Source organism: Scomber japonicus, chromosome 7 (assembly GCF_027409825.1).
Source record: "Scomber japonicus isolate fScoJap1 chromosome 7, fScoJap1.pri, whole genome shotgun sequence".
Lineage (NCBI taxonomy): Eukaryota > Metazoa > Chordata > Actinopteri > Scombriformes > Scombridae > Scomber > Scomber japonicus.
Genome location: NC_070584.1, coordinates 11,615,550 through 11,629,519, shown reverse-complemented (window position 1 = coordinate 11,629,519; position 13,970 = coordinate 11,615,550). Strand labels below are relative to the sequence as shown.

At 38.5% G+C, this 13,970-nt stretch overlaps 1 protein-coding gene across 1 annotated transcript; it reads right to left on the bottom strand.

The window, feature by feature from the left end:
- Positions 1-595: 595 nt before the first annotated feature.
- On the bottom strand, positions 596-10,253 carry il23r (interleukin 23 receptor). Its single transcript, XM_053322362.1, has 16 exons — positions 10,193-10,253; positions 9,636-9,774; positions 9,307-9,473; positions 7,438-7,561; positions 6,883-7,049; positions 6,301-6,434; positions 5,981-6,182; positions 5,796-5,875; positions 5,410-5,611; positions 5,113-5,316; positions 4,699-4,797; positions 4,420-4,575; positions 2,499-2,654; positions 2,242-2,329; positions 1,651-1,741; positions 596-1,234 (listed from the first exon to the last, which is right to left on the bottom strand). Exons 1-16 carry the CDS (start codon positions 10,251-10,253, stop codon positions 596-598), a joined length of 2,709 nt encoding a protein of 902 aa, XP_053178337.1.
- Positions 10,254-13,970: the final 3,717 nt, after the last annotated feature.

Genomic DNA, 13,970 nt, shown 5'->3' with positions numbered 1-13,970 from the left:
TGAGTAGTGGCTGGCCACCGCTACTGACCCGCCAACAGGAGAGTGTTATGGTTAAGGGTTGAAACACTCAATGATTGTCGGTAACCATCTGATGACACGACCTCCTGGCCAAAGGCTCCAGTCATTGTTCAATGACTGAAGGAGAAGCATCCTTGGATGTATGAAATTAGCTAGGAGAGGGGGGTGTGACATGCAGCAAAGGACCTCCAGCTGGGATTCGCAGCTCTTTTCCAGAAGTTTTTCCATTGCAGCTCAATAAAAAGGAAGTTTTGTTGCAGGACGATACATAAGACGATAACATCTTGGCATTAATAAACACTAATGGAAAACACACAACATGGCAATTATTCCTGATAATTAGAGCATTAATTAACACTGACAAAACCAGTTTCTACACACTTAAATCAAACTCAATACATTATTTCATTCATTTAATAGCTTGTTTTTTAACAGTGCTGATTGCAGTTACAGATCCCTGAAATAAGATGATCTCTGATCACACGAAGAGGTCATCCACTTAAGATGAAGTGATGTTGAAGTAATGCTTTCTTAAAAGTCAACTAGTAGTGCAGATTGTTTTCCGTTTGTGTCACTGCTACCTCTGAGTGTGACAGGTTGTATTGATGCTGACAGAAGACACCTGAGGGAAGTAACCACCGGTAAGTGATGTCTCTGCACATTGAGGCACAGTGCCCCCCTGGTCAGGAGTCATTATTTCAGCTTGTTGTGAATCCATAGAGCGGGAATCCTCTTCCGCATTACTCCCAGTCCTCCCAAGTAAGACTCCTTTATTCAGGACACTTGTTGTTTCGGGAGTTTTAGGCCACAAAAGACAATTAACAGAGCTGAGAGTCAGCCCCAAAGGTGAATCGGAAAAATCCACCTCCACAGTGGACAGCAAATCTTCAAATACACTTAGACAGCTGTCTTCCTCGCCAAATGCTGGCATGTCCCTCTGCTCCTCTTCAGCCTCCTGCACTTCCTCTTCTAGTGGAGTAGACGTAATGATCTGGGGTTTGTAGCTGACGTGTTCCAGATGGCTGTCAGCAAGCATTGTCCCAGAACCTGTGTCCAGTAAAGGCATCTCCACCGAGGGTCGTTGTTGGGTTGCTAATTCAACCTCGACGTGGAAGGTGGGGTACATATCCTCCCTGTCCTCCTGGGAGATCAGACTGATGGGGGACAGCGGAGGGTCATTTTGGGTGGACGAGAATGACCGTTCACTTCCGCCCTGCTGGAGACCAAAACAAAAAGATTTTTAATATTCATTGACAAGAGCTCACAAAGTAGTTGACATCAAAACAAAGTAGCTACATGCTGTCGAAGCGAAAACAGGGAGTAACAACTCACCTCACTTCATACTATAGTCCAGTATGACTACAGTATGACTGCAGTATGTGTCCTCTAACTATATAGAACTATGTATAGTAACTGGATGCAATTTTTTTAAAGCATTTTTCAAAATTTCAGAATAGTAAGAGCAGAGAAATAAACTGGTTTCTTTTTTGATAGCATGGATTCTGTTCTTATCACTGGTGTTCATGGAGTTACAGCTGCTGTTTTTGGAGCTTGTGTTAACAGTCGTTCATGTAAAAAAAGAGGGAAGCATGAATGGCAACAGAGCCAGCTTCATTATCTTGCTTTGATTACCTCCAGCAGTCTGATGGCATTACTGTGTCCCAGCTTTGGCAAGTTTTCAACAAGCCAGGAAGGTCCCCAAGAGATGCATCTCTGTTTGATTCTGAGACAGAAAGACAATTAGCTTTCAAAAGTTCTTTCCAGTATCAATAATAAAAGTGTATTAACAGATTCATTTAGTACATTTCTGCTTTATTCTGGCGCTGACATGTAAAAGCTATTTGATCTGTGTATTACTAACAATGACAATATTGACAATGTAAATACACAGGAAACACAAAACCTGTATCTCCACAGCCAAAACCGCTAATCACATTGGTGTGCTTTGACCCTAATTCAGCTCTGGCTACAGGATTTAGGTTTCTATTCAGGTTCATCAGGTGGTTTTGTGTTCATCTGCTGATGTTGTGGTGTAGCATTTCATGAAATGAGCAACACTGGTATCCACTCTACTTACTAGTAAAAGAAAACCTAATACACACATAAAAACAGTTACGAGGGACTGAAGATAAAGAAAATCATGGTTATCGTCAGAGTACCTCTTAGATTAAGTCTGCTATGATGAAACAAGTATACTTAAACACAAATACTGTTTAATAATACCTTTTTCTCACACAGCTCCAGCACAACAGGTTGGCTATGATCGCTGCGAAGAAGGTAATGATGCAAACAATCACAACAACCGTGCTATCTAGAGGAGACAAAATGGGAGAGACAATTAAGTCGCATAGCTTTCACTTTAGAATATGTTATTTTTTAAATTTTTCCTCTTTAAGTTTCCTTTCATCAGAATGAAACACAGGGACATTACAAATGCTGTCAAAGAAAAAAGGTTTAATAAATGGCAGCAGGTGACTGACAGTGGTCAGTGGTGACTGCAGGGTTTGCAGGCTGAGAGGAGATCAAATTGCCCCGTGGTCCTTCTCCTGCTGAGGTGGATGCAGTCATCTGGAGAGTCAGAATTCCCTCAGGACAGTCCAGCGATATCATTCTGGAGACGGAGGCGGGCACTGTCACTGCAGAGAAAGAAGCAGATGACCATCACGGTTGTCTTTATCAAAGTAGCTTTATATGCAATATTGGTAAGAATAACTGCTGAAATTGAGCAGCTACACTGATGGTAATGCAGAATTTCAATGGTATAAATCAGTCTTGACTGTCGAAACAACACAAACAATAATCTCAATCTCTAAGTGGACCTTGTGCATAGTATGTTTTGTGAACAATCATTTCCAGGGTCCAGAATGAGCTGTCAATTTTTTCTCTAAACTGCTCAGAAAAATAACAGTCTGCATTTCCATGATGACTGAGCACACTGGAGTTATGATTAGTTAGCTGGAGTTTAAATGGACCTTGTGGTGAGATTGTTTTGTCACATATGGAGACTGTTTAGTTCTGTGTTGTATCATCTAATTTTCCACCAGAGTTTTTTCTTTAGAGCTTGAATTTACTAGAGAGCTCAAGAGAATGAAGATCTGTGCCATTCATGATTTTATCAGTGTGGTGCAGCTGTAATTGTTATCACCACAGTGAATTATGTTTTGGGACTGTTTAGTAACCACAAAAGTTGCACAAGAATAAGATGTCTTTATCAAGTAATTTTTTAGTAAAACTTCAGATGGAATGACCTAAGTAAAACTAAAAGTGTTCAGCGTGCATATACATGTCACATCAAAAAGAGGTAAAGGTAAGTTCTCAGGTGCCTTTACAGTGTTAATACTGAAATAGTGTATGACTGTGCCTGGTAACTGCCTTACAGTTGCATGTGTGTATGTAACCACGTGGCTTCCTGTTGGTGGTTAAAGCTGGTTCTAGAAAACTCTATGATGATGTCAACCAGTGTTTGAAACATAAATGTCATCTAGGTTAGTCAATGTCAGAAACTTTGTCACACACATATTCAAACAAGATTAGATGGGTTTATCACAACAGTTTTAAATGTAAGTTGGGCCACTTAAGATTACAAAAATGTGTATTACTTTCCAAAACTTTAATGTATAATAATGATTTTCTTTTTTCATTTCAGTACTGTGATATCTGTAATACTCCAATGGCCAGACTGTGTCCTTACATCATCACTATTGTGCCTGTTGTATTTGGCTGTAGTGTGGAAATTACAACCAATTATTGATCACACTAAATAAAACAAGCATCAGCAGTATCACCCTTGATTTTTACCACATTACTGGAAGTGAGAGCTGAAAAACCCTGCTGATGCACTGAAGCTTTGTGGGAGGGGAACATCAATGGAATGCTGGTTGCACACTTTCCACTATGTAACAGTTAGGTGTGCTCAGACACAATATATGCATACTGCCGCATATACAGCATGATTTCCCACACATGAACATATACACGGGTGTGCTAGGAAGCCTTAGTCTGACCAAGGTAAAGTACACACGCAAACATATGGTTAAATGAGCCCCAAAGCAGTCCTCTTGATGTTCAAGAACAGGAAACGACTCACAGCAAAGTTGTGTTTCCTCCTGACATGCAGTACATTCATTTTCACTGAGCAGTTTAAGCTCCAAAGACTATGAATGAAATGTCTTTAGATCCAAATAACAAGAATACATATTTTTTTCACTTATGCCCTTCAATCTGTTGTATGCAGATTGATTTGGTCTAACTGCAGGATAATTCACTTTATAAAATTACATTTATATAATTGTCTTTGAGATTTTGCTGCCACCTCATGGATGGCAGACTCTGTGGTGCAGAGATATTTAATTTTATAGATATGAAAATGCCTACATACAATGACACAGTACAGGTGCTCACCACGGAGTTCTTTGTTGCTGGTGGCTAGCGTCTTGAGATAAATGGTGTAGTTTGTGATGAAGCCTCTTTGCTGTTCTACAGCCAGCTCATCAAACTGGATCAGGATCCGACTGGCTTTATGCACCAGCACTGACATACTGGGACCAGACACTGGCTCTGCAACACATTCAATGAAGGAGATAAAGAGAAGGTGGTGAGAGAGTTTATCACATACATTTATAATTCCTGGATTAATCTGTTTTCTGCAGATTTTGAATCTATGAAATCTATGAATCTTACTCTGTTCTTTGGAGTAGACAAGGCCTGATGATGGGGCACTAACACCTCTGGTGGTCACAGCATACAGAGAGATATTGTACCTCACACCTGCAGTCAGACCTGAAAAAATACGGGAAAACTAAACACTTTCAGTATGAACTCAATTATATTTCACAAGTCTTCATCTTTGCTTGTAAATTTTGGAATCATTTGTGTTAAGGATATCATTCATTCAAGGATGAAAGCACAATTTAGTGTTATACACCATCTGCCCACAGGAGGCCACTGCTGGAATTCAGTTGAAGCTCTTGTGTCTTTTATACTCATAAGTGTTGTTATGGAAACAACTTTAGGGGCTCCTCTGATACAAGAACAAGTGCTGCTTTATTTCATCTTGTGCATTTTAGTGTAAACATTTTCCTGAACGGTGTGTACCTGTGATACAGGTGTTGTTTTGATCTTTGTCCAGTTTTTGCCACTGCAGCTCTGCCGGAGGAACACTCATCCATTCTATCACATAGTACAACAGCTCTCCTCCAGATGTTAACCACTGTTTAGTCCTTGACCATGACCAGGAGACGAGCACAGCATTGCCATGAGCTGCAGGAGCCAGCTCTCTTAGAGCAAGTCCAAAAACACCTAAACAGTGAGACACCAAAATGGATTTCACTTTACTGATTAACTTTGTTTAGTTAGGATTTCTCTTCTACAGTAAGTGTAATATATGTGTACCTGAGGGTCTGAGTGGCACATCAGCTGGTGGAGAAGTCCCATACAAGGTGACAACACTGACACGTATTGCCTGAACCTCTGGAGGCACGTGAACTAAGCATCGGCTCAGAGCAGGAGGGCAGGTCTCTTTCTGTTTTGGATCGTTATCCAGGAAGATCTTGTACTGTTGCAACTCGCCGCTGTAATCCTCTGGAGGTGGAGGCTGGGTGAAGAAATCCATTCATCACTAAAGGTTCATTCTTTACATCATCCAATGAGAATGTTAAATAAGTGATTAATCTGAGTTTCCTTCTATCATCAATATATCTTGATGATATTTGTTGTATCTTTGTGTTACAAAATCGGTAATAGCAATATAAAAGCCAGAGCCAGTGCATAGATATTACCTTCCACAGAACAGTCACCATCTGTGCATTTGTCACCTGATTGCCTAATATCCTCCACACATCTAGTTGCTGAGATGGGCCTGAAAATACATTTTACCACAAGTTGTGTGAACACACAAATTATCACATGTAGATCATTTTTGTTATATGAAGTAAGAATTTTGTGGTTAAGGTTGTGAGCTTGCCTCTTCCGGGGCTTCTTGTCCTCTGAGATGGGCTCCATTTGCTGCAGAACGACTTACTGCTGCAGGATGACATGGGTGTGCTGGTCTGTGTAAGTCCTGATGTTAAGTTACATGTTTTCATCTGGAACTCATATTCTGTCAGAGGCTCCAGGCCATCCACTTTTATCAAACCCTCACTGAGCTCTGTTCCCTCGCTCACTTCCTGCAAATCATCAAGAGATTAGATCACCTGCACACTGCCTGATAAAGACTGATGTCATTTTATGGTTTCTTAGTAGAGACTATGGCATTTGAAAAACCATATCATAACATCACTTTACCCAGGAATCCTTATCTTTGCGGTGTCTGATGCAGGTCTTGAGACGCTGGGAGGATTCAGTTTTCCACTGCAACATTGCTGCTATGGACTTATTCTCAAACTGTATCTGCATAATATGAGGGGTCTCTGGTATAACTACAGAAGAAAAAAATATATACACAGTGTAAGAATACTGTACATGTGTGAAATTGACTATCTGTGTCATATGGTGACTTTGTAGCGCAGCCAAATAATTCAAAACGTTCAACAATCTGTGATGATTTAAAAAGTTAGGGCTGTTGTGACGGATATCAAAACTTGAGGAAGTTCACAAAAAAGTCACAAAGGTGGTCTGAGGCAGGGCTGAAATGATTCTCTTCAAAGGGATATACACAAACAGAGAAATAGTGTACTGATAGCCATGTCAAGATAGTCAAAATGTGACGGTGGAGAAACAGACAGTTCACAGGATGATTCATCCCTCAAGAGACTACCAAGTAATTCTGATTACAGCAGTTCTGAAATTCAAAAGAAAATCGAATAGGAAGTGTGTTTACATATCTGTAAAAATATGTGTTTAAGAGTTACAGAGGTGAGAGCTTACCTATATCCTTTATGCAGAGAGTAAATGGATCAGACTGGGATGCTCCAAAGTGGTTATAAGCAGTGATGATCAACTGATATTTAGTGTTATCTGCTAACTTTGCTCGTGGTATGGAGATTTCTTCAGCATCCTGGATCCGATATGAATATATACGGGTCCCATTTTCTCTGATAATAAGACATGCATTAAAATTAGGTTTGCTGTTGTCAAACGCATATACAAATATATACATTAGGGCCCAGCCGATACTACATTTTTGGCACGATACCAATAGCTATCGATAGTGGTGACAAAAAAAATTCTGATATATCAATATCGATATCAATATATCGGCCAATAACAAGAATAATTAAAAAATCAGAACAAAAAACATATGTACGTATGTATTAAACTTCAATTAAGATCAAGTATCAAGTATACATAAAAATCTGCCTATATAGTCTATCTGTAAAGAATTAAAATAAATAGCAGCACATATCAGACCAATACTAATATAGTTGTGATACGCCAATATCGGCCAACTAATATATATATAATCCCAGTGTGACACAGTACCTGTTAAGTGAAACGTTGTAGGTAGTATGGACATACGTTTCCTGACCTCTCTCCCACGAGCAATTTATGAAGCTGGATTCCTTTGCCGTTTCACAGACAATATTTTTAGGTGTATCTGGTGGGACTTTCAAGAGCAAAAGTAGAAAAAAATCAAAACAAATCTGTCATGGTTATTTTTGTGTGTATGCAGAGAAATAAATGTCAGTCAAACTTTAAGTCGGACAGAAGCTCTGATACTTTTTTCTGAACACGTTAATGTTATTGCTGTGCTACGTCAGCTGTCCATCCACAGAGTTTCCTACAGAATTTTGAGAGACTATGGTGGTAGGGTCTCAGTCCAACCCTGTAGGGGGGTCTGGGGGCATGTTTCCGTGGAAGTAAATTTTGTACATTTTTAAGTCAAATGCATCATTCTGGTTCATTCTGAGAGCAAGATTAAGAGGTTTGTGCTTTATGTGCTTTAGTAATTTAGCTACTGGTTAAACGGTGATGACACAGCAAAAAGGACACACCCACAAAGCACAAGAAAAACATTTAACTAGTTAATAAATGTTTGAAACAAACTATTAAAAAAAGACTAATGTCCATATTTCAGCTCTGAAACATAGAAAGCAGATGTGACTATCCAAGTTCAACTAGTTAATTACTTATGAACATATAAAATACTGTTTCACATTGTGTTTCTTCAAATAACTAAACTAAACTAACTGTCTTTACTTATCAACAAAATACTTTCAAATGACTTAGAAGTGGATCAGGATCACAGTTGATTTATTTTACAGATGGAAATAAAGAGGATTTCTCTTTAAGCCTTTTTTAAACTGAACCAACTAAAGCAGCACGAAGCTGTTGCTGTGTTTGAACAGCACGCAGGTGTTTCAGATTCAGAGGTTTGAGGCTGAGCTGCAGGGTAAGGTAGTTTGTGCTGTTGAATGTAACCGCTGTGAAAACAACCAGAAAATAGCTGTGACTGGTGTTAGCTAGGTGTTAGTTAATCTCACACATAAACCACTGAGATAGTCACAGCTCTCCTCAGACTGAAGTGTAAATCCAGTAAACTGTCAGAATTAAGGTACACCCTGGCCCCCATGCTGAATCCCCATAGCAACCATCCCACGTGCCTTAACAACCATCTAAAAAGAATCTAAAAAAAGATCACAGAGCACCCTAGCAACTACCTAGTAACACCTTAAAGATGCAGTATAGATGACATTGAGCCCCACTGGATGTCAGCAAAAACTATTTTCTGGGTATGTAGCAGAGTAATGGTGACTAAGTGGTTGTTAGGGAGCTTCCAAGTTAATTAAATTTGCAATGCATGACATTCAACCACTAGATATTGTACTAAAACATCTCAGACCAAAAAAGTGTTGTTTACTCAATAAAGTTGGGAAAAACTCGCAAAGCTCAGATCAAATTGTCAAACTTGGCAGTGCAAATCAAAAATTGATACAGTTTCTGTTACTGCATTGTCTTGAACTGCACTGAAATATATTTTCGTTTACTGTTTAGCTGTAATTTGAAATAGTCTGTGACGCGGTCGACATCTTGGAAACGACTACCAAACAAAGCACAGAAGAAAAACAGACAGAGGTAGTGTGGCTTAATTCTCCTCTCTGCATTACTCCACTGTACCTTTTCATAGCAAATAGTTGTTTGCTGACATCCAGTGAGGCTCATTGTCATTTATTATCTTTAAGCAAACCAACATCTAGATCACAATGATGACTATTAAGTCCTTTCAATAAGCTAGTAATGTGTAAATTTGTATGTAATTGTCTGATTATTTGTAATTTTGTAAATGCATGTAAAATCTCCTCAAATATGTTCTTTTCTTTTGAATTACACATTAGAACCAATTCTACTTACGCCCACTGAGTAGGCCCAGTCCATTGACACTCTTCGACATCCCAAAATGCTCCATCCTGCACTCCACCCACGGCAGCATCCCGACATTGGACAGCTTGAATACTGCAGTGCAGTCATTGCTTTTCTGAGGATACACAATGCGACCATTCGCCTTCAGGAATATCAACCTGGAAGTCATTAACACAACTGCATTTGAAAAAAAAAATTTTTTATATTGATATGTGAGAACATAAAATATATGTGTAATACAATGTAACATATATCTTTTAATCTATGAATGATCTTTTAAAATAAATGTAAAGACACATTATGATGTGTCAAATTTGTACCATTCCTTCTTCGATTGACAGTCTGTGATGTGGCAGTACACTGTCAGGTTTGAACCCATGAGGAAGGGTGAAGCTGGCTCCACTGTCACATAGCCATGGGTTTTTAAGCGCAGGGAGCCATCAAAGAGCAAAGGGCTCCCTGTCGATGTTTTCACAGCAGTAGAGACCCAGACTGAAAAACAAAACACATAAAAAAACATTTGGTTTTTACCGTTGCATAGTGAAGTACAGTTTTGTGTAACAATGCTGATTCTGTGTCTCATGACCTGCGTCACAAGTTATCCCATCTTCTTTTTTTAGTCCTGTCTAACTCCATTGCTAGCTTTGAAGTAAAGCATTTACTAAAAGAGATTGAGAAAAGAATATTTTCCATGGTTACTTGATTTTTTTCTTTTCTCACCGCTGTGGTCAGACCTGTAAAAACATGGTTTACAACTCAAAACCACAATACAGTTTTACAGTTTTCTCACTACATCAGGGGCTGAACTGCACCAGAGAGAAAAGGGCTCATACCAGTATGAATGGATAAAATCATAGACAGATACTGTAATACTCACACTTGATGGAAAAACATAGTAGTGTAATAATGCATCTCCAAATGGTTGAGGCGAGATTCATCTCAGCTCATCTCTGTTAATGTGAGAGAACCCACTCTGCAGCTGTAAACAAAGGTTATTTCTGTTATAAATGAAAACATATTAGTTTTTGGCAGAATGACCTGATGGAAATTTCCTTACTCAGAGCTCATCTTATCCATCGGTGTGCAGGGGATGTCCTGGCTAACATGAGGAGGCGATACAGTGTTCTGTTGAGCTTCTCATCTTTTCAAGTGCAAGTTTGTGACTGATAACATTTACAGAAGTACAAGCAGCTCCAGTCATAGTAACTCTGACACAGATGCTGCATGGAAGATAAGAGAAATTACATTTCTGTCACTGCAATTATTTACTGACACAACGGATATTAATATGATATGATCTGATAACACACCTTGTAAATCGTTTACAGTCCGGTAATGATTTCACATCTTCGCCTCCTTCTTCTCCTCCTCCTATCAAGTGACATTAGCATATATGTTAAGATAAAACTCACCAATTTAATGCAGTTGGCATGCCTTTCTTTAGTCTTTTAGGTAGAGATAACATCCAAAAAGTTTTAAGGCACAGTCACATCTTCCTCCTTGACTTGCTTTGTGAGATATGTCTGACTAAGTGATCTTTTCTGTGCAAATGAAACATCTTAAAGAGGGCAGTGACCTAGTTTGGTGGTATTCTAGCAAATGCAGAAACTTTGAACATCAGTTTGTGTACTTGGGTGTCCTACTTAAGTAGACTGTTTCTCATAACCACAAAGGTTCTTTTGACCTTAAACACAAATGTGCTGAGCACCTGCTTTCATTAAACACATTACTGTTAGCAGATAATTAACTCATCAACCCCATTATAAAGCTTACACCATGACATCAACGTCTACTGAAAAGTGCTGGCTGTGGCTTCACAGCAGCATGATTATTTTTTGACAGTAATTCAAAACGTGCTGATGGATCTGCAGATACAGTGGATTTCAGTAAAAGACCATCAATATATTGCAGTTTCACACCACATCACAAACATGCAACATATAGTACAACTGCTGAGCTGACAAGACATGTAAATGCTCTACTAAGTATAATCTATAGATTTGTAAAACAAACTTACTCTGATAGAGGTCCTTCTGCATTAAAAAAAAATCCTCCAATATCTTTCTCATTGAGCTGCTTGCTTATGTTCATAGTCCCTCAGAGTGTTGACTGTGTTTGATGAAATATAAGCAGAGCCTGAGACTTTTTAATCTACCAGAGTTTTTTTTTGATGTCTCTTCAAAGGTTATTTTCCATCTCTAACTCAAAAATCGTCAACTTGGGAAACCCCAGAAGTCAGAGGTAATGTACCGTCTTCTAAAGATAAAAGAGACCTCATGCATGTGGTGTGCTAATTTTCTGAATTACTGTCTCCATACAAAATAAAAACAGCTTAAAGTAATACTACTACTTTTTGATATGTGAAGTGAGAGTGAGTTTGGTGTTTGATGCATGAAGTACGAAATACTGATATATGCAGTTCAGAACTAACTAAATTCATAATGACAGCAGGTATCATACATGGTTGATAAACATGCTACTTTGAGTGTTTTTCTCACCTGCTAAACCTCAGACTGAAACCAGCTTTAACACAGCGGTTTCAATTAAAAGCATGAACAAAATCTCAGTTGTTTATTTACACACACATCAAGCTTTATTAAGTTTGACAAATCCGAGTAGCAGTGGAAAAGAAAGTCATAATTTAGTTACCAATGATCATTTATAAAACCTTTTTAGGATTTCATTAGGTACTTTATTCAATTACAGTTAATTACTTTAATAATATAAAAGCATTTATTGGAGAGGCCTATTGATTAAGAACAAAATGCAAGACATGTGAGGCCAGTTTTTCTGGTTCACTGACAAACTCCTCAAGACTATTGTAATGTGCTCTTCACAGGGATCTCTCCTTCAGGGTTAACTACAAATTCCTGTAACTCAAATACAAATCCATCAACAGACATGTGTATCCCTACCTACAGGAAATGATTATACCACAACCTCTTCCTGCACCCTGAGATCTGCCAGCAGCTCCTCGCTCTGCTCTCTCTCTAGTACTAAGCTCTGCATCACACTTGTGCAATAGCCTTCCTAGCCATGTGAGGGCAGCACAGACCCTAGACTCTTGTATAAAAAACCTAAAACCCTCCCTATTCAGGAAGTCATTTTATAGCATGAAACCAATAGTGTGATTTATGAGTTGCTGGTCAAACAACTAGGGTGCTACTGCATTAAACCTGTTAAACAAGATATAAATGCAGGCGTAAAGTAGGTACTTTTGGGATTGTGTCCAGTGGGGTCCTTGTTTGCCATGTGGCCTACATTGAGTGGGATGGTGTTTGGTGTTGCCCTTTCTCTGGATCTCATGGATGACTGCATCAGTATAGGGTTGCTTTGTTGTGTCTGAGAGGGCTGTATGGATGAAACAACTACAATAGCCCGGACCCTGCACACATTGAGAACAGGAAACAATGTGAGTTTTGTGTACTGCGAAGATGGCTGAGGGGAAAATGATGTGCAACACATACCACACATTGTCTCTCTTAATACAGAGCTGACCTGTGAGAAACTCTGGAAATATCATGTCAAGAACAGTGTAATGTAGTGGTGGTTGCCTGAGTTCTAGCATTAAACAGGCCCAGGCTAAAAGTACACAAATTGTTTAGATCAAAATCACAATCTCTTTCCCCTTTATATTGATGACACAAAATAAAGTCTACAGTTATTTCAACACAAAATGTTAAAATAGCAAATTCCAAATACAAAAAATGCAAAAACCAAAACACTCACCTCCACTGGGAAGCAGTTGCTACAGTCTCTCTGTGATGGGGGGTTCAAGCTTTCTTTGTGTTTCAAAAATGTTGTTTTCTATAGAGGTGGAGATCACATGTACATGCTGGCTCACTGACATAAATTAAACAAAGCTAATGTTGGGGAATAGGACAATACAGTATAATATCATGAGATTATATTCATTTGTCAACTTTGTGGCTGACCCTCAAATATCACTGGTATGTCACAAATCAGTAAGAAATAATACTTTATAAGTCATTCTGCATAAAACAATATTACATTTACACTATATTTTATCCAAATTGTTCACTCCATGTCATGTCACATTTCCTTCACTTTTCCTGCAATACCTTTTTCCTGTAAGAAATGTAAAAATGCCACAGTGAGAAATTCACAGATATAAATAAAAAAAAAGAATGATGGCTGAATTACATTTGGCAGCTTTCATGGTCCTTACTGGACATACTGGCTCACTGTCAAACAGCCATGGCTTAATGGGACACTTTAATATGTTGTTAAATTAATAGTAACAAACATCTGTGCTTTTCCTGTCATGACAAATCTACTGTAAAAGTGCTGGGAAAAATACCCTATGACAATTAAAAAATAATGTAAGTTATTTTCACATCGAGTATTCAAAGAAATATTCTTACAGTAGTATATAGCTGCATTTTTTAATATCTTTGTCCTGCTGGGTTTTGATGGACCTCAATGTATCACCACCTGACAGCATTAAACAAATGACCTATAGGCCCATGTCAACAGATCCTGTATTGTTCTTGATTATGTTTTCTTTTTTTACACATTTTCTATCACAGTTTCTAATTTAACACATTTTATCTTAATTTGATATAATTGAATATTTTGGAAGCCTTTTGTTATTAAAATACTCTTTTCATTTATGGGGTCTGGCTGGATAAAGC

Bases quoted from the DNA above. Each gene is read 5' to 3' on its own strand.
- il23r (XM_053322362.1), bottom strand. From the start codon at position 10,253: ATGAATCTCGCCTCAACCATTTGGAGATGCATTATTACACTACTATGT. The intron at 5,876-5,980 runs GCAAGCTCACAA...ATGTATTTTCAG, and splicing joins GACAAGAAGCCCCGGAAGAG to GCCCATCTCAGCAACTAGAT. The intron at 2,330-2,498 runs GTCAGTCACCTG...TGTCTCCTCTAG, and splicing joins TGCAGTCACCACTGACCACT to ATAGCACGGTTGTTGTGATT.